General features: G+C 51.7%; 1 protein-coding gene across 6 annotated transcripts in view; it reads right to left on the bottom strand.

Annotated features, from left to right (window-relative positions):
- CTIF (cap binding complex dependent translation initiation factor) overlaps positions 1-21420 on the bottom strand; it is a 260246-nt gene that overhangs the window by 143105 nt on the left and 95721 nt on the right. For all 6 annotated transcript variants that reach the window (XM_019721333.3, XM_019721357.3, XM_019721364.3 and 3 more), the window contains 3 exons: positions 20568-20641; positions 19230-19334; positions 13513-13588 (listed from right to left, as the gene is read on the bottom strand). In XM_019721333.3, the coding sequence (XP_019576892.3) occupies positions 13513-13588; positions 19230-19334; positions 20568-20641 (255 nt within the window). The remainder of the gene's footprint in view (positions 1-13512; positions 13589-19229; positions 19335-20567; positions 20642-21420) is intronic.

Raw genomic sequence — 21420 nt, 5'->3', positions numbered from 1 at the left:
TGCCAGGACACATGTGCCCTGGTGGCTCTCGGCTCTTGCGTGGCAGCAAAGTGCTCTGTAAGGTCTGAGTCCAAGAAGATTTTCCCAGGCCCCTCAGACAGCTGGTGTGTGTGTGTGTGTGTGTGTGTGCACGCGCACGCGCGCACATAACCCTGTCCCCTACAGGTCTTTAAACAACAGGAAAGAGAAGAATCTACGCACTGGCATCCAGGTACATCCTGCTACCCCCTTTATAGTCTAACCCCGGTGACCACGTCCAGGGCCGCAGCCACACGCCCAAGACTCGGAGAACCGATCACTTCATCCCCCTGCTCTCACATCTGCTCCCACGGCTGCTCGCAACACGCGTGTTAGGCTCAGTGTCACGTGCACACTCCTCCTGCATCCCTGATTACTTAAATCCAACCAAATCAGACTTCTGGCTCAACACGGTGGAGTGACCACATGCATTTACTTCAACTCCCCCTCTCGTCAATTAAAAAAGAAGTTAGGAATCCACAAAAGCATACAGACCAAGAAAAGAGATTTCGACAAACTTAGGGCGGACAGAAAGTGAGTGGACGAGGAGCAGGTAACTTAGCAGAGAGGAACGCTGAGGAGTAACGGGCTGACGGAGCCTGCAGACCTGTGGGGCTACTCAGAGCATGGCCGTCCCAGGCACTACAAAGGCAGGGTTCAGGGGCTGGGCGGAAACAGCAGGACTGGATCAAAGTCTGAATGTGGGACTCCACATGACCCCTCCCCCACCCCACACAGCCATATGACTCTTCAGTCCCCACCCCAGAACAAAAGCTCAAGGTTTATTTTCTGGAAAAGCTGAATAAGAAAAGCTCTGATCTGGGGACACACAGGTGCTCAGAAAATGGGAGAGGGTAGGGTCAGAAATACAAGGGGACTGAGTAGCAATGAGCACTTAGCACCTGGATCTGGGTTTCTAAAAACCATCCCCTAAAAAGGACCAGGGTTCCCTGGATACTGGTGGATTCCAGCGTGAGGCAGAGAAAGCACCCGATAAGGCCAGAACAACTTCTGGTGCCAGCAAGTAAGGCAGTGCTCAAAGAATAATGAGGACATTTTAGAGATACACAGACATGAGTTTGGAGAGGCTCCCACTGGTCAAATGTGGAACAATTTGAGCATCAAAATTAATACTGGTGGATAACTCTTAGAATGAAATGAAAATCTGTAAGCCAAGACATAAATAAATACATAGCTAAAAGCTAGCTAAATAGGGGAGAAAGGAAAGATTTTTCTTACAGTAGAAAGCCAACGACTGTGTTTCCCCGAAAATAAGACCGGGTCTTATATTAATTTTTGCTCCAAAAGACGCAGTAGGGCTTATGTTCAGGGGATGTCATCCTGAAAAATCATGCTGGGGCTTATTTGCCGGTTAGGTCTTATTTTTGGGGAAACAGTAAAAAAATGTAGACGGAATTAGAAGTCACCATTTGCCAACCAACATGATGACATTTCAATAGGCAAGAATCATCAATGAGTGCTAAAACTAGTGGATACGCCTATTATCATAAACAGGGTGCTTACATGGTCTCAAATATCTCCCTGCACGATACTTACTGATTACAAACGGAAAAAAAATAAGTTTATAGTGATACGGCCTGGAAGCGACCACCTGTTTGATAAACTGGTAGGTAGTCTATGTCGTGTTGCCAAGTCAAAATCTTATGCTTCCTGAAATCACTGGGGACACAGTCCCTCTTTCATGGCATTTCTTTCAAAAGTGCATGAATTTATTCATGAAGAAACGTCGGACAAGCCAAAATTGATGGACATTCTACAAAACAACTGGCCTGTACACACTCTTCAAAAATGCCAAGGTCTCGAAAGACGAAGAAAGTTGAAGGGGACTAAAGGAACACGACAATTAAAAGCAAAGTGTGGCTGTGTATTGGGTTCTAAACCAGCAAACAAAACAACTGTATTTTTAGCTCTAAAGGATATTAGTGGGACAATAGACAAAATGTAAATAAGGTCTATAGATTATGTAACAGTATTCTATCGGTGTTAATTTCCAGATTTTGATAATGAAACCGGTTATGTAAGAGAATGTCCCCGTTTTAAGGAAAACACATGAAGACATTTAGAGTTAAATCCTTTTCTACAACTGATTCTTCAAACTGTCAAGAAAAAAAATAAGAAAATCATGCAGAGAATGCTACAGCAAGCATGGAAAATGCTAATACTTAGGGAATCAGGTGAAGGGTAGGCAGGAGTTCACCGTATTATTTTTGCAACTTTTCTATAAGTCTGATTTATTTTCAAAATAAAAATAGAAGTAGGGTTCAATAATGAAGTAATAAACTGACTAAAAATGTAGCTAAGATTTGATATAACTATATTGAGAAGATAGGAGTATAAAAGAACAAAATTCTTATCTACTGTAATAGGAAGTCAGGAGATAATACCGAAAATCGCTACAACTTAAAACACAGTTTAAAAGAACAGTATATCAGAAATTAGAAGTATTCGATATTTAAAATATATATATGTGTGTGTGTGCCTACACACACATACACACGAAGTATGGCAGCACACCAGAAAAAATAACGAAAAAAAGTGACAATAGTTCCTTTGAGGAATGGAACCAATATCATAAGGAAGAATGGGGCAGGGAGTTGCTATTTTCTGTTACGGGCCTTTTAGTATGATGTAATTTGTAGTATGTTAAAAGTATTATTTAGGTATTCAGTATGCTTTACTTTTTGGTTCTTTTTTAGTATTATTTATTTCATTTGTGTAAACCCCAGGCATGCGCTCCTTTTGGAAAAACTGGGTAGATGCATCTAAACCTTTGGGGCCCACATCCCTATGAGGGCATGAAGTCTCTCCAAGAGCCCACCTTTCCTGAACACCACCGGCACCAAGGGCATCACATGGTACCAACACATTGGAGCTCACTGTTAGCTAGAGCCACAGAATGTATGAGGTGGAAAGGGCTACTGGGACCATTTGCTCTGACACACTCACGCTGGAGATGAGGACATGAGCCATGGAGGCAGGGGTGAAACCCATGTCCATGTGAGAGTGGCCGCTGTGAGCTGACAGCCCTGGGCCTCCTGTTGCCCCAGGAGGAGCCAGGGCCCAGAATCTTCAGCGTGGCAGCCCACGGCATCACACGCTTGTCCGAGCAGAGCACGTGGCCACCACTTTATTTACGTTTCCCTGGATTCCCGCCAGGCCAGCAGACCTCTGAGACCCAGAAGAAACACACTCCAAGTCACAAGCGGCAAAACGCTAAATTAGATTCCCCATCGGTAATGGAAAAAAAGTCCTCCAGGTTTATAAACCCTGGGGATAAGAGAAGCCTGCGGAAGTGGAGGAAGAGGAAGGAAACAGAGCTGCATATGGCCCTGCCATGTGACTGAGGGCCGAACTTCTTTCTGAACCCTCCAGGGGATGGGTGCCAAAAGGAAAAGTGAGGTTCTTTTGAGAACATAAAAATACTGATGATGCTTTAGTAATCGAACTAGGTCTTTCCTCTAGAAGCAGCCCCCCCCCCCCCCAAGAGTGAGGGTGGATGGGTACAGCGTTGGGCCCAGGATGGCAGAGCCTCCACCCTATTGCGCTGTGGGAAGGCAAGGCTTAGAGGTAGGACGTGTCCCCGAGGCAGTGCTCTGTCCTCTCAGCCCTCTGCTCAAAAAGTCAGAGCACTGAACCTCAGAGGGAAAGGCCAGACTTGTTTTCTGAACACGACGGCAATATTTAGCCTTTCTATCGTCTGTTTGGCTAAGCCTGCTACTACATTACTGTTATTATTTATAGTCTATGTAATGTCAACTTTTGATTATTCCCTTTGTAGATAGAAGGTAGTGTTTGTTGATTTGTCCCCAGGTCAGCTTCCTCCTGCCACCAAGTATGCGTCAGTATCACTGCCTGCTGCTGACAGAGGCTCTGAACTCAGGGACAAACTCTATCACCATCAGCCACCACCCAACACACTGAGGGGGGTAAGTCTGCACACAGAAGCGATGTGATCCAAAGCAAAGGGCCAGAATGGTCAGCCCAGCGCTTTCCATCCATCTCTGAACCATGGCTGCCTATATCTCCACCTCAGGTGGTGGCTTTGACCACCTGCAAACATGCGGTATCACTGAGGGCTCTCCTGAGGTTTCTCCCTTTGATGGGCGGAAAGGTACTGAGCCCTAATCCACAGGAACCCTAATTCACTGAGGCTCACCCAGGGCTGTTGGGGCCAACGGGTCATCTGGGGCGTGCCTAGTGACAGGAACAGCCACTGGAGTCTGGGGATTGTGTAGTTCCTGAATCACTCAGCCCTTTGCAAGTCCACATCCTTGGTTGTCAAATAGGGCAAGATTCTTTGTTCTTTATTTAAGCAAAACAATTGTAAGAAAACAAACAACAAAAAATTTTGGCAGCCAACAGAAGGGGACAGATAGGTGATGTCACTTACTGAATTATCAAGAACTTGTTAAGATAGACAACAAAACTGTATTAGAAACATTAAGCTTGCTGAGAGACTAGATCTTACCTCTTGCCATCACTAGAAGAAACGATCGTTATGTGGCATGACAGAGGCATTAGCTAATGCTACAATAGCAATCACATTGCAAGTAAATGTATCAAATCAGTATGTTGTACACCTTAAATTTACACAACGTTGCATGTCAAACATGTCTCAATTAACAAAAGAAAAAGAGGGGGAAAGAAGAAATGGTTAGTTAGGAGCACAACTCCCTGGGAGTAAGTCCTACTGCAGTGACTCTCAAACCTGACCGGGCAGCAGAATCATCTGGAGAGTGTGTTAAAACACAGCTTACTGGGCCCCAGAGTTTCTGATCAGTAGGAGTAAAGGGGGGCCCTGAAAATTTGCATTTCCAGCAAGTTCCCATGTGACACTTGGGATGCTGCTGGGGTGAGGACCACACTTTGAAAACCACTGTCTTAAGGGTTGCAAAGGTGAAGAAGATGCTTTCAGCCCTCAGGATTTGGAGTGTGTGTTGTGAGGGGAGGTGTATATGTGTAGAAGAGACATATATACACACCAATGATGTGGAGGGGCAGCCCTTCTATTAAGGTAGATATTAAGCTGGAGGAGCTCAGATGATTCAACAAGGAAGTGGTTATCAGGGAGGACTGCACAGAGGAGGTGACCTCCAGGCAGTCTTTGACGAACGGGTATGTGACAGGCAGGCAAATGAAGCAGGAAGGACATGTGCTGCTAATCAAGGTCCTGTTAATTAGTCACAAGCCTAGAGTACAAACTGGGGACTCACAGGAGGGAAGCCTAGAAGGCTAGCAGGCACTAGGGGGAAAGGAAAGTCTGGGGATCTCCCATGGGAGTCGGGAATCAATAAAGAATTTTTAAGCAGGGCAATAAGAAGTTGGGTAAAACATTTGGTAAATACCTTTCTGGGTCTCAGTTTTCTTATCTGTGTAACGGGGTGATGGGCAGAAGGTCTGGGCCTTTCCTAGCTCTGACATGCTATGATTCAGTGTGGGCACGGGGAGGGCGTGGTGCCATCCCGTCAGTGGCCTCACCCGGCTAGCAGCCCCTCACGAAGCACAGGGAACCGACAGCTACGCACACGTGCTTGGTCTGTCTGTCCATATGCTGCCTGCAGAACCCTGGCCCAGCCTGGGAAGCGGAGGCAGACCTGGAGGTGTCGTATACATTGCTAATCTCCCCTGGGCCCGTCCCCCCTCCCTCCTGCTTGTGCAGAGCCAAGCGGCCTGGGATTGTGTGCTGGCTCACAATGGAAGGAAGAGGGTGTAGGAGGGAGGTCCCCAGGCTGACCCTGGCATTGTTCTCGGGCCAGAAGAAAGCTTCCTCCTGCCTGGCCACTGCAGGGCCAGAAACAACGGTGTCCAGCCAGCGCGAGTCAGCGCGTCTGGGGCGGCCTGGGAGCTGGGGCCCATTCACAAATGCCTGCTGGAGAGCACGTAGCCCTGTCCGTCCCCCGCCCCCTCTGCGGTGGGCCGCCTGCTCCCAGTGAGAGAAGCTGGGGTAAACGAAAATAACTGGCCTCTCCGCCTCCAAGCTCACCGCCGCCAGGAAGGAGAACGCGACCAGAAATGGCACGCTGGCTAATAAAGGAATAATGGATGCTTCACACCCTTAGCAACACCTTCCTTTTCCCCCAGCCTCAGCTGCTCCTTCCACTGACGAAGGACAAAGGAGGAAAGGCTCTGGACCAGGGCGCAACCTTGTTGAACGAGGCCCCGCTCAAGTCAACAGGACATCACCAAGAAGGCCGGGGTGTTAAACCAGCCCTGGAAACTGCTCCAGGAATGGACGGCAGGGCTGCAGGCAGGGTGACCCCAGTGAGCTCGGGCTTCGGAGCCTCTCCTGGCAGGGACTGTTGAATCACGGGGGCGGTGAGAGGGTGCGGGAGGGCAGACCTGCCTCTGAGGTTCCACACACAGGGTCCCACAGACCGGTTTAGGGTCTGCTCACAGCAAGGTGCACGTAGCACCTCTGTCGACCTCCGTGTCCCGAGTCCAAGCCATTCCGAAGCAGGGCTGGGAGGGCAGCTCTTCGCTGTGAGATGCCCTTAGCCCAGCCAAGGCCGAGACGGAGGCAGAGTTCAGTCCGGCCTTGCTTGGGCCCAGTAAGCCTCACACTCTCCAGTGTTCCCTCCCGCCTGACTGACCCAGCCCTCTGGCACACAGCAAAGGGTCTGTGCACGGTCTGGCCCAAAGCAGGGTATGGACCAGATGACCTCTCCATGGGGTTGGGGGCAAGTCCTGTTTTTTAAGGGATCCTGGCCTGTCCCTAACAAAGTCACAGAACTTCCTTCCTTGGCCACTGTGGAAGATGTGTACATCCTAGGAATTCCCCAGGAGGAGGGCAGAAGGACTGGTTGGGCCCTATCCCATGGCTGCCTAAATTCTCCTTCCATCACGCATTGCCCGGCTCAAGAACATTCGATCAGGTCCTTATTTGGTTGAGTCTCAGGGCCTCAAGGACCGCAACACCCTGCTCTCTCTGCTTACGGAAATGTCCCCTCAGGACTCCAAGGCTCCCCCATTCTCCACAGCCTCCTTTTCTTCTGAACCACAGCTCGTTTACTTCTGCCGCCCTTAGAGCCATGCCTTCTTGTTTCTTTCTACAGATCCACCTCCCGGCCATCCCCCAAGGCCCAGTGCCATGTCTGCCTCCTCCAGGAAGCACAAACATGAGGAGAGGCAGGGAACGACCAGAGAACCTCAAAAATGGCGTGGAATCAAGTCCCCCCCATACCCACACAGTCTCTGAGGACTGGGGTGGTCTGATTCGTCCAGGACACATGCACAGAGGAGGGAGAATTTGAAGAGGGCCACGAAGGGGGGATGTTGGTGAGGGAGCGGTAAGGTAAGGACACACGGGTATGAGGGCCGCGCTCAGCAAAAGAAGGTGCCAACACGGCTGGGGAGGCAGGTCTCCTCTCCGCCTCAGGTCTATACAGGCAGACAGCTGTTCTTTCAAATCTCAGTGTCTACGTCTCCACGCTAGCTTACCCTGCCCCTCCCCCCTGCACAAACCCCCACAGAAGGGACCTGTTGGATGGTTCCCAAGCACCTTTCTTGGGTGTTCACCACTCTGTGCTTGCTTCCAGTTGTGGCTGGGTCACATCACGTCTGTAGCGTGCTTTTCAGTTTACAAATAACTGTCACTCTAGGACCTGGTTTACATTTTGACCCTCGGTATAGCCTTTCAACGTAAGTCAAACAGGTGTAGCTTCGCTCCCACTTAAGAAATGGGAGCTCAAAGAGAACGATTACAGATGAACTGCATGAAGTCCTGTGTGTGGAAACGGCTCTCAGATGACAACAGTGATGAAATGAACCTATACCTTACAGGGCAGTTATGTGAACTCAGAGATGACACTGGCACCGCTTTAATTCTCAGGGCTTTTTGTCCCTATTTATGTTCTAGATCAGCGTCTGGCAAACTTTTTCTGTAGAGGGTCAAGAGTACTTTGGCTTCGTAGGTGATAGGGTTCACGCACAATTACTCAGAGCTACCTGTAGCACAAATGCAGCCACAGACAGTGAGCAGATGAAGGAACGGGGGGAGCTGTGCGCCAATAACAGTGTACGAGGTGTGATCAAACAATACGTTGAATGTTTAAGTAAAGAAAACATCTATTACAGTAAAAGACTATTACCATGAATTCCCCTCAAAATATTCTCCCTCACTTAGAACACACGTATCCCATTCTTCTTGCCACTTTCTGAAGCAGTTCTAGAAGTCCTCTTTCCTGGGTGTCTTTAGTTGCGCTGTCGTGGCTGCCTCGATGTTCTGAATCATTTTGACTTTGGGGGAAGAACCACAAGACACACAGTGCCAGATCGGTGAATAAGGTGGATGAGGACACACTGTAATGTTTTATTTGACAGGAGTTGCCATATATCAGAAGCGATGTGTGACATGGAGCATTGTCATGATGGAGGATGATTTAAGGCACACTTTAAAACACACCTTCTCTCAACCGTAGCTCACATCCGACTGACTGCACTGAACAAGTTGAAACTTGTCACATACTGTTACCAAGGTTCGACATGCCGCTTCTCATATTGAAGATCCCTGCCTTTCCACTGGATGGCACTCGGCAGCGGCAGTCGCCGTATTTGTTGAGCACAACAGAAAGGCTGCATGTCACACATCGCTTCTGGTACGGCAATTTTTGTCAAATAAAAACATGACGGTGTGTCCTCATCCACCTTATTCACCAGGTCTGGCACCGTGCGAATTCTGGCTCTTCCGCAAGTCAAAAGGACCATGGAAAGTTAATATTTTGAATCCATTCAGGACATTGACGCAGCCATGACAGCGCAACTAAAGATACTCATGAAAGAGGACTTCCAGAACTGCTTCAGAAAGTGGCAAGAACGATGGGATAAGTGCGTTCTAAATGAGAGAGAATATTTTGAGGGGAATTCATGACAATGTGTCTTTTACTATAATAATTTTTTTTTAAATTTAAACATTCACTGTATTTTTTTGATCATACCTCATATTTGCAGAAACAGGCTGGGGGGAGGGGGATGGACTTAGTCTGTGGACCACAGTTTGCCAATTCCTGCCTAAGCCCCTGGCTGTGTTCTGGATAACTGAGGCTGCTCTATAAGGGAGGCGGATGTTTTCTGGACCCCTTAGGGCCAGAAAGCACTTGCTACCCACAGTCCCAGCTCCCTGCAATCTACTCGCCCCCTCCCACCCCCAGGCCCTGTGAGAAGCCAGTCCTGGTGGCCTGCTGCCTAGGAAGTTTCCTAGTTGTCACCAAATCTTCATCCCCCCAAACAACAAAAATAAAAATAGGCTCGCCTCACAGAGCACGTTGGCCATTCCCAATGGGCTTTGCTACCTGGCGGCCCTGGACAGGAAACCATGGAGTGAAGAACTCCTGGTCTCCTTTGTTGTATCAGCGCCTATTTTTGTCCTGAGGGAGGAAGCATGAGTGCTGGGGAGTCCAGAGAGGTAGAGGGGCCCTCCTAGGTAAGCACGCCTCCTTGAGAGCTGAGGCAGCATTGTAGGCCAGCAGGGATTAGAAAGAGGCCACTGGAAAACTTTCGGATTAAAAAATAGTAAAAATCATATCTCTTCCTCTTCTAAAGGTATCAGTAGGGGTCTCTCCCTCTCAATCTCTCTCTGTCTCTCTCTCCTCTTTTTCCATTTTTAGTGCCTTCGGCAGTAGAACAAAACAAGATATTCGTTTTCTTGTTCTTGCTTATTAAGGAAATGACATTCACCCCTAACTTGCAGTACGTGACGACAGTCGCCTAGAACGAGAAAACCGTCTTCCCGTGCCTCTTCCTCCTCAGCGTCACCCCTTAAACAAAGGGCACCCGGGGAGTCAGGCTGCCTGAATTCTAATCCCCCGCACCCACTGATAAGCCTGGGATTTGGGGCAAGGTATTTAATCTCAGTTCTGTCGTCTGTAAAATAACAACGGAACCTATACTTGCCAGGGCAGTTATGTGAATTCAGAGATGATGTGCAGACCTGTAGCCCAGACGGTGCTGGATTCCGTGAGCCTCTGTGAAGGAGGCCCAGGTTCTGGACTGGGGTGCGGGGGCTGAGTCCCTCTGGGACCCGAGCAAGCCAGCGCTCATTCAGTCATTCGCCCACTATTTAATAGGCCCCGTAGGTGCCCACGTGGAGCTTACCTTCCAGTGGGAGAATGCAAGCTACACAGTAAAGCATATGCACGACGAGCACTATGGAGAATAAAGTGAGGAGGGGGAGAGGATATGCGGGCAGGGTTTGCTGAGAAAGAACCATCTGACCAGAGCAACCTCATCCAGGAAAGGACGCTGGTTGAGAGCGTGTGCTCCACAGGGATGATGTGAGGAAAAGCGAGACAAGAAAAAGGAAGGACCATCCCCGTTCTCGGAGCACGGAAAGCATTCAGTGAGTGTTTGCAGGGTTACTGTTGGTGCGACAGTCATTGCTGGATGCTCAGTAAGGGAACATTAAGAGAGTTCCGTGTCTTGGTCCCCTGGAAAGGCAGTGGCGCCTGCATTTTAACTCAGTCCATCATGGCTGAGACAATGCTTGGTCCGCAGAAACATGCTCGATCAATACTGGGGGACTCAGTGAATGAAGTCAGGCTGTGAATCTCGTGGGACCAAGAAGTGACATGAAGTAACACGTTGGAGAAAAGGACAGGGCCTGGGGGAGCAAGGTGGAGCTGAATTTTCACTTTGTTCCTCGGCATCTCAGGACATATTAATAATCCTTTGCTTGCGAGTTAGCATATCCTGGAAGTTTCCAGAAGACTTGGCAACAGAGCTGGCATAGCTCTAGGGAACAATAAAGTCACTCCTTCCCATCTGGAGGGCTGGGAACTGGGCTACAGCCGCTTCAATCCAGGGTGGGACGGCCCCTTCCCACCAACGTGGATTTCCAAACCGCAACGGCGCCACCTGCTGGAGGAACAAGGCTGCTCCTGCATCTGCCACCATTTCTGTTCCTCTGAGCACTCAGTGGAGTGAGGGGAAGCACGGTCATCCTTCTGCCCACAGTGATTTTCATTCTGAAAATTCATTTGCCCCTCAGATTCCTCGGGGTGGGGGGAGGGTGTGTGTGTGTGGGAGGGGTTCTCACCCTGTCATTATTTGGAGCAAAGCAGGGCAACAGGGTGCTTAACTCCAAGTCCTCTCCTTTATTAGCCGGTCTCTTGCCCTCTCTGCATCAGTGTGAAGAGAATGCCTTGTAAACACTCTCATGAGGTCAGAAACCCCATTTGACGTCCCCCGAGTCTTCTGGACCCCTCAGTAGACAGTGCCTTGGGTACATCCATGAGGCCAGAAATCCCACCTGACTCAGTTACGTTCCTGTTCAGGGCGTGTGCCATGCCGACCTCACAATGGGCGACTTACACACACATTCTACACTGCCAACCTGGGTCAGTCACCAGAGATCAGAGCAATGGACCTGACCAGGGTAGACCGAGCACATAATTAACTGCAGCCAGACAGAGAATTTAGTTTCAAAATTTCCTAACAGGAAAGCAAAAAGGGAAATAAGTTTAGTTATGCAGTTCCTATTGTCAGACAAAAGGCAGCAGACATTATGTTTGGCTGTCAAAGAATTCAAAGAAAAATGATCAACATATGTCCTTTCAGAAAGCTTTGGGCAAGACACGGGATAATTCAACAACAATGTCTTTCACCTGGGGTTTTGTATAAGAAACACAAGCATCCAGGGCCATGTAGGGAATAGGGAGGCAGTATTTCTGCAGAGCCCGGAGGCTGTGTGGCTCCCTCTGCTCTGGTAACCTGAGGAGACACTGAGGAGAAACTGCTCAAGTTACCTAACACGTCAGGGGGAAGACCCCGGGGGGGTGGGGGCCAGAGCCAAGGCGAGGGATGTGCAAGGGGAGGCCAGAACCTACGCAAGTTTGAGCCCCGTGGCTTCACATGGAACATAGTCAAGCTTAACCTGGCTTGGATTATGGAGCTCCACCTTCCCCTGCCAGCGCCTGTCCTTCCGGAGGCAGAAGACAGCACTTTGTAAAATCCCAAAGTCCCACACTGGCGGGTGCCTCCCCTGCAGGCCCAGGTGAAGCCGTCTGGTGTGGGGAATGCGGCCAGCACCCCTCACTCGGTGGGCAAGCACCCTCCTTGCTGTGCAGCTGATAGAGGCTTAAGGGGTGTGCCCTCCTGGGAACTGCCAGTGTTCGCGTCTCAGGAGTGTGTGTGGGGGACTTCCTGGAGGAATGCCAGGCCTTTGCATAGCAGGGGACATTTTGGCGATATAGGGGCTTCCCTTCACTTGTGTGGCTATCTCCTTCACCATCTCATCCTCTCCCTTATTCTGGGGAGGAATGGCCCGAGTGTTGGCCTGGGTCATTTCTGGGGACAATTTGTACGTTGAACACCAGTAAGGAGGCAAGGACACCTTTAGCTGCTGGGGATGAGGGACTTCCCATTGGAAACGCAACTGTGGAGCCGCCAGAGCAGTGCACTGGTGCCCTCTAGTGGGAGAAACATGACAGTGCAGCAGTCTGTCCACATAGCCTTTGCACCAGCGGCATCTGACCTTGGGGACGCACTCCGAGCAGGATTACAAATTTTGGGGTTGTCATCACTGTGGCAGGCCAGCCAACCCCCTTCCACCCAACACACAGTTTACAACAGAGATGCCAAAAATGCAGACAGGACCTATTCTAAGCCCAGTTGTGTGTGTCTCCGCTTCTGGCCTACTGTATGGTTTCACTGCCTGGAACCGTAACTGACACCTCCCCCACCCTCTAAATCCATGTCACGATGCTCAAAGCTTCCAGCTGCCCACCCCGGATCAGAGCTCTTGGGGAACAGTGGTAGCCTCAGCTCACCTGAGACTTTTGAGAGTTTGTGGACGCTGAAATCTGGCTTCTGGCTATCACCCACCCAGCTCACCTGATCTCCCTCAGCTCCCGTTTCGGGGAAGCAGACCTTGGGGACAGTCACCATCAACAGCATCGGCCCTTACTAAGCAACTAAGTGCCTTTTAGGAGAACCGTGACAGGCAGACCTGGGCACCTATGGTCAGCCCTGTTCCCGGTGCTTGGCAGCTCCGGGGGCTTCAGCCCCAGCTGACAGGGGTCCCCGAGGGAGAGCACTGCGTGAGAACAACCCCTGGGACTCACTGCCCGCTGTGGAAAACGACCAGGTGGGATCATCAGCAACAGAGGGTACCTGGCTTTGGCTGGAGGTGGGGTTTGGACAGGCACCAGGCGTCAGCCTCTGACCTCCGTGAGGCGCTCCACCTGGGACCATTCACTGTGACATATGCCCCACGTGTGACTCCCAGTGAGAGATAAGCTAGAGCGCCCTGCAGATCCACACTATGCATCACGTCTAGGGGCCTCTGGGGCCTTCTGCACACACATCACAGCGGGACCCTCTGGACCATGGCAGGGGGCCAGCCCTGCCCACATACCAGGGTGGTACATCCAGTTACGCCGTGCTGGAGCTAGGGGCCAGGGGAAGTGCTGAGGCCCTGCCCAGGCCCAGGATCAGGACCCGGGCGGAGGAGGGGTATGAGGACACTGCCCCTGCACCTACCTGCCAGGTGGGGAGAACCTTCTCGATGTCATTCAGGTTGATCCCATCCCCATCTTCCACCTTCCCTTTTCCACACCTGGACCAGAAAAGACATAAAGGCATTGAAAGGATGGTGAATTCATGTATCCTGTCCCGGCCTGGCAAGCAGGAAGAGCAGGCTAATCAGGTGACACCTGGTCCTGCGCTCCCTCAGGGTCTGCAGAATCAGCCCGTCCCACCCAGACGACATGGCCCTGGAGATCCCTGGAGAGGAGACCCTCTGCCCCCAGGCCTGGCAGCACAGGCCTTTCCTGAGGACAGAGGACTCATGCAAATAGTAATGCTGACACCAGCTGGGGGTTAGGGGGGAGGTACAAAAGTACCAGAGTTCCTTTTGACCCTTCCAGGCAAAGACACTAAGCTCCTTGCTGATAAAAATCCCCAAACTTGTCACAGCTCCTGCAAAAGCCCATCATCTTGCCCATTACATTAAAGGGAATATGAATGAACAGAGAGACCAAGCAACTTTCTCCAGGTCGCACAGCCTCTCCCCCCACCCCCCCGCCCCCATGGGGCTTCCTCCCTCCTTGGCCTGACTTTGGGCCAGCCTGGCAAGCCTGCTCAGATATTGATGCTTTGTTTTCATGTCCTCTGCAGCGGGCACACCTTCAGGCCAGAGATGTGGGCCCTGATCCACTGCCAACAGTCCGTTCCTCCTGCATACTTAAGGTGCAGACAGGAACCACACTGCCGGGGCTGGAGTCCCAGCTGCTCCCTTACTAACTGGGCGACCACGCACAAGTCGCTTAACCTCTCTGTACCTCGGTTTCCTCATTTGAAAAATGGGGATAATTAATAGTGTCTAACCTCATAAAGTGAATGGAGGGGAGGATAAACGTAGGGAAGTACTTAGAACCTGCCAGGCACGCACACGTGCGTGCACGCGCACACACACACACACACACACACACACACACACACACAGAAACCCCATACTGAATATACCATATGTAACTGTAAATATATTATGGTAAATACAGATAATAATTGTATAATATAATAACTAATAAGGTAAAACTATTATTACTACTACTAGTACTACCTCTACTTCCACCACTATTACTGTTGTTACTGTTATGGGGAAGCAGCAGCATAGGTCCTAGTGCCCACCCAGCCTCACGCAAGTTACTCCTTTTTGGGGGTCTCCTAGTTTCCTCGTCTGTCGAAGTGAAGAGAATGACAGCTCCCTCCCTCCTCCCTAGGTTGTGGTGAGTTTTAAATAATATGAAGTGAGCACTTAAAACAGGGATAGGCACATGCCCTGTGCAAAGTATATATTGGTTACCTCTACTATTATGTTATTATTGACCCACGTATGGTGAGGGCTGCTCAGGGGGTAGGCAGCAGTGTTTTCCAGCTGCAGAGTTAATGCAACTTTCAAATTTCAGAGTAATTAGGTTATTTGTTCAATATTTGCCAAGCCTCTCTTGTGTTGTGGGCCCTGTCAACCTCTCTTGGAGTCACAGAAAATAAATCCAACATGGTTCCTGCCCTTCCACAGCTTGTGGCTCTTTGGAAACGCGTCCTAACCTCATCTAATGGGGCAATGCACCTGAGCACCAGTAGGGGGCAGCATGAGATAAGGGTCACCAAAGATCTATGGGCAGAGCAGTCCTGGAACCCTAAGGAAGAAAAACCTGCAAAACTGAGCAAAGGCTTGGGTGGAAGAGGGCACTGGGATATGGTCTACACGTCCATTTCACAAGTGCTTTTGTGTGGGTTCCGGCTCGGGCTGGGCCCCAGTATATATAACACACAGGCTGGGCTCTCGGTGTCATAGCCCAGCTGTGGTGTTGGGTCAGGGATCAGAAAAGGCGCTACAGGAACCCAGAGGAGCAGCTTCCAGAAGAGTCTGGGCAGAGGGAGGGAGATGGGTCACGAGCTGGCCAAGCAGAGAATCTGGGAGAATGTCCCAGGCAGAGGGCAGCAGGGCAAAGGCTTGGAGTTAATAAGCGTGTGGCCAGTAGAAATGTCTATATTCATGTGGCTGGAGTGGGGTGGGGATGGGGATACAAGGGGGTGCGAAAGGGACAAGATGACCCTGGAGGGCCAGGGCTGGAAGGGCAGTTTGGGGGCCTGGCAGGTGGAGCTGGGGTGGGAAGGGTGTAAGGAAGGAAAAGCGGAGAGTTCTTACCCCCTCCACACCCTCCCCAGGCTTGTGATGGGCTGGGCTACAGATGAGAAGACGAAGAAGGTTCTGGATACATCCAACTACCTTCTAACTAACAATTCTGCCTGGTAAAGACAGGCTGGCCTGTGAAGGCACCAACTGCTTGCAGGCACCTGTGCCGTAAGTGCCACGGCTGTTGGGGAGGAGGGACCTGGGGACGCTTGGCCTACTAGAATGGCTGACACCACCTCCCCAGGTCACGTGTGTGTCTCACACACCTCTGGCTCCAACCACATGCCGGACAGCAGCCTAGCCCAGCACAGCCGTGGCCTTTCATCCTCACCTCCGCAGCCCCTCTGGGGTGCAGAGGGTGCTGTGTTCCCCTGGGCCCTAGGCCGCCCTGTCTGGGACTCACAACCCCCTGGAGGATGCAGGTTGAGGGCAGAAGGTTGATACAGACAAGCTGAGTCACTGCTGCCAACAGGGTTTCCAAGGCAACAGCCTTCTCCCGATTTCTGTCCCTCCATGGATACACAAGCTGCGGGAAGCCTTGGCAACCGAGTGCAACCAAGCGGTACCCTGCCTCTGAGGGGTGCTGGGGTCCTGTGCCCCATAAGGCAGCTCCTGGGCCACAGGAAGCTGCACCTGGTCTCTCCTGGAACCCGGATGAGACAGAACATGGCCAGAGTCAGGTGTGTCTGGGGAGACCCCAGACGACTGTCAGCGAACCATACAGGCTCCCTGAGTGGGTGAGCCTGGCCTGTCGCTGGTGAGCAGGTACGGCCGGTTCCTCTGGCTCCAGAGGGGACAATGGCCCTCAGCACCAGGGGAACCTCTCCTTCCCTGGATAATCACCTATTGCTACAGCCAAGTAGTATTTTGTTATGATGCTAATTTGTGTGAACTGGTGCAGACACCTCGGAGAGCCTGATTTCAACATGCATTCCCCATCAAACACCTTCAGCCCTTCTGCCCTCTGGGTCTCAGTTTCCCCACTGGTTTCGCTATCCATATGCTCCCAGGGGACACTGGCGAGACTGGGAGCTTCCAAAACGTTCATCCTCCAACAGTGCTCTCCTCTCTAACCCCCGTCGCATGTACTTTATTTAACTACGTGCCTGGCAGCTTGTTTCATAATGTGGACTCTGTAAATGTCTACATCACAAAACAGTCTTTCACAGTCTCAATCCCAACTGCGTTCATATCTCCTTTTAATAGTAAACAGTCTTGCTGGGCAGGGACTATGTTTTATAAAGTGGTGTGTGTGTGTGTGTGTGTGTGTTTCCCTCACAGTACCCAACACCACGAAGGGACCCAGTGGGTCTAGTGACTGGGCTTCCGGAGCACAAAATGCTCAGTCCTTCTCATGGCACACCCCCAGCTCAATAGCTCCCACGTAGAGCAGATGGGATGCGTCACCTCTGCTGAAAACCCGCTCCTGAACTTGACCTGCTGAGGAAAGGTCAGCTATCCTAAGCTCAGCAGCATGGGGGGTGGGGCGGGGGTGGGGCACAGCCCTGAGCAGCTCAGGAGGAAAGGGCCTCATGCTGCTGAATGAGGGCTTGAACCTGCAGTGAGTGGGTGGATGGCATGAGGCAGGGCCAGGGGAGCCCCGTAGCTGGGTCTCTCCTTTGCTCTATCTCCTTCTAACAGGGTACCTCCACGTTCAAGTCCATCTCCCCTCTCCACCCCCCAAAAAATGACCCCGAGAGTTCTGATGGAACCTACCCAGGCAGGACAATGAGAAAAGGAAGTGTGGTAAGAGGCTGGGGTCCCCTAAGAGCATCTGAGTGATGCACCTCTCCCTCCAAAAAATACACACATATATACTATTCTGCATAAAGTTTTAAGGGGGTGTCATGCAGGGTCTCCTGCTCCCCGTATAAGAACGCAGGACATGGTGAGGCCAAAAGGGCACACCCACGGAGCCATAGATAGAGAAGTCATACCACTATATTCTCGCTGGCGGCTGGGTTGGAGACACAGGGAGCAAACATCTGCCAGTACCCCAACAAGGGGTCTTCCTGCACCCCAGTCTCGCTGGTGGCCAGGCAAGACACAGGAAGTAGGAGCCACACGATCCGCAACCTGTTGTTCCCTTCTCTGCCAACCAACCAACCCCCTAGCGTAGCCACAGCAGTTATATTAGTGGCCAATGGCTAACTGGTTACAGCTGATGGCCATCTAATAACCAAGCCAGCACCCCTCCACGTGAGGCGGAGAGCCTGGAAACTGCTCTCTGGGACTCTGTCCCCACAGGGGGTTAAGCTGATTCGAGGGCACTGGTGTGATGACCTGGGCGCTGGATGGCATCAGAAGGCCTTAAATCATGGCTCTGCAACTGGGGGAGGCTACTCTGCCTCCTGAGCTTCATTTCCCTCTTCTCTAAAACAGGGATGACAACACCTTCCGTCCTGGGTTGCTGCTCATTACACTGCGGTGAGACCAAGAGAAGGCGTGGTGGGGTGGGACAGAAAGTGGCAGCAGGAGGCCAGGTGAGACGCAGGGAAGTAGCCAATAATATCAGTTACCTTTAGACCTGAAGTGACAGGGAGACAAGACTAGGCAGGGAAGGATTGGGAGGAAAAAAAATGTCATGAGTAGAATTTAAAAAAGAAAAAAACAGAAAATAACAAGTGCTGACGAGGATGTGGAGACATCAGACCCCTTGTATTTTGCTGGGAATGTGAAGTATTCAGCTGCTGTGGAAAACAGTTTGGCGGCTCCTCAGAAAGTTAGAACATAAAATTACCATGTGCGATATTGTGATTTACAAGGAGATATATTTGGTCTTTGTCCCCAGGCCTGGCACAGAGCTCCTAAAAATCCTTGGTATTTCCTCTGTGAGGGGAGCGACCATGTTGTTTTTTGTTATGTTAATGAGACGACTTCTGGAAAGTCCCGAGGTAACCTGAGCATGGGGCCAGTTGCCAGGGGGATCAAGGGAGAGGTGGGAGGGTTAGAACTTTCAGTCCCGTCCCCTGCCCTCCGGGAAGGGAAGAAGAGCAGGAGATTGAATGGCCAATGGTTTGATCAATCACGACTCTGTAACGATGCCTCCATACAAACCAGAGGGCAGACTTCTTTAAAAGAGGGAGGCAACACTGATACACGAAATAAGGAGAGGGTGAGACAACCCCGCAGAACATCAACCACTACCTCGGTGGTGCTCCAAGTGGGGTCCCTAGGAACTTGTTAGAAATGCACGTTCTCAGGTCCCACCCAGACCTCCTGAATCCGAGACTCTGGAGTTTAACGTCCCACAGGCGGTTCTGATCAAGTGTGAGACGCACTGCACTAGACTACTGATGCAGGGCCACTGCGAGGGGCCTGGAAGGGAAGCCGGGCAGTGTGGCTAGAGAGGCCTGGGCAGTGAAAGGGGGAGGGGCTCAGGAGAGAGGCCCCTGAACCTGCAGGTCTGAGGCAAAGAGCCATCTGTGTGTCCCCATTGCAGCAGGGATGCCTTCCTGCCCAGGGAAAGGCCCCTCTCAGGTCCGATATAGCCAGAGCTGTTCTCCACCCCACCCTGCCCTTATATACAAGCCGTCCCCCCCCAGCTACCCCTTACCCTTCACGGTCGATGTGTGGCAGGGGCTGCTTGGGCGTATGTCGGAGCTTCCGGTGGAACTGGGTGAAGTCCAGCTTTTCAGGCTGCAGGTCCCAGGTGGCACCACTAGAGGGCGAGGGAGGGCAAAAAATGAGAGGCCCAGGGGCGACCAGCTCCGTTACTGACGGGGCGGGCCCAGACACCCAGGCACAATCAGGCAGGAAGCATCCTCAGAAAGAGGCAGGCAGGAAAGGGGAGGGCACCCACCAGCCACGGGCAGGGTCCCATAGGGACCCCTCGCTCAGACTGGAAGGTGTCAGCTCTGGGGACGGCCTGAGGAGCCATCACCTCTCTTCAACCCTGCTGTATGTAACTCATGCTTGTAAAACACAAGTGTGGGCCTGATGCCTACATGACAGCAGTCCCCCTATAACAGAAGAGTTTGTTTTCACACCTACATTTGAGAAAGCCCGGAGAGAGAAAGGAGGCCCAAAACCTGTCACTACAGCCTCTGACAGCAGCTCAAAATGGCGACAAGGCCGCTCTGAGGTACATGGGGCAAGTCAGTGGGGAAGCAGGAGGCCAGGTCCTGCAAGCTCCAGCCTCAGGAGACCCACGGCGCTTCTGGGCCGAGCGGGCCAGAACCCGAGCCAGCGTGTGTCTACAGTACAGCGAGGGGTGACCAGCTCCAGGGGAGGGGACACCATGGCAAGAGCCCAGGAGCAAACTCTTCAGGGGCACTGTCCCTACATCCTGAGGAACCCTGGACAATACCTGTTCTTCCAACCTGGTCCATCAGGAACCTTCCAGAGTCTGAGCCACTGACAATCCTTCCTTCCACCAGACCTCTACGCGGCCAGCTCCCTCACCTGCTATGACCTCTGGTGGGAGAGGTGGGGTCTGCAGCCACTGCTGTCTGCAGTCCCCACGGGCCTGCTATGCATCATCTCTCTGTTAACCCAGGTGCCTGGCGTCCCCATCAGCCCGTCTCCTGTGCTCTTCCACCTTCCCAGCCCTCCCTCTGCTTTCTCTCCCTCTCCCGGAAGCTGGCGGGATGTCAGCTGTCTTCCCTTTCCTCTCAACCTTCTTTTTCCTCTGCCTCCTCTTCCCTTCACTTTCTCTCTTTCCCTTGGATGCTCACCCCTTCTTTGATCTCCTTCTCTCCTCTCTCTGGCTTCCTTCTTCTTCAGTCTCTTCCTTTCTACTTCACCCCCCCCCCCCCCCCAGATTCTCTCCACTTCTGGATCAGTGGACTCTTACCATTTGCTCAACCTCCAAAGACCCCATGGGGCATAAGGACAAGTAAGCTGGGGTCCCAGCCGGCGCCACACAGCCCAGACAAGAGGAAGCGGGGCTTACCTGAAGGAATCGAAGGTGTTGGCAGCCCAGATGTCTGTGCCCAGCATGTCCAGGGAGTTATCTTTGCTGCCATTCTGGAAGAGATTGGGGAGGAAAGGGTGGCGTTATTCGCTACGCCTGGACACTGAGAACAAGTGGGTGGAAGGCCTCGCCAAGGCCCATCCTGGAGAGGGCTGCAGAGGCATCCTGGGCAGCTAAAAGGCTGGGGTGAGGTCCTGGCTGGTGCCGCCAGTAAGTCAGGGGGACTCTGTGGAGTACCTCTGGCCTCCTCCCGGATGGGGTCCCTCACTACTACGGGGTTTGACAGAGCCATGTGGTCAGGTACACACACAGCCCAGCCTGTGGCTCTCTCCTCAAAGCCTCCACACGGACGGACGAGATGCCACCACCACTGCCAGCCTGATGGCTGTGGCTTTTCCCCAGGCAGGGGCTCTGCAGATCCAGACACACTGGAGGGTCCATGTCGAAGGGCTGACTTTCCCACTCCCCAAAATCAGGTAGCACCAAGAAGCCCCCATTGACCAAGGCGACACCAGTGACCGAATTTCTCTAAGTCAACCGGCTCCAGTCTTCATGCTTGGATGTTTCCTATGATCCATCCCATGGACAGAAAAAACACCCTCCTTGATCCAGCTTCCATGATTTAGCTTCTCTGCTGTCTCTGCCTTCACTCCTGATACCATCCATCCCTCGTTACCCCTACCGTCTGCTATCCATCATCTCACTCTTTAAAAACAACACCTCCACCTCCACTACAGCTGAACGTGTGCATGTCTTGTGACCCAGGACTGCACCCCCAGGTATAAACACAACTGAAATGTGCACAGATGTTCACCAACAGTACACAGCACAG

The sequence above is a fragment of the Rhinolophus sinicus genome, chromosome 4, assembly GCF_057876585.1.
Source record: "Rhinolophus sinicus isolate RSI-liver-muscle chromosome 4, RSI-T2T, whole genome shotgun sequence".
Taxonomy (NCBI): Eukaryota; Metazoa; Chordata; class Mammalia; order Chiroptera; family Rhinolophidae; genus Rhinolophus; species Rhinolophus sinicus.
This window is presented reverse-complemented; position numbering and strand designations above follow the sequence as displayed.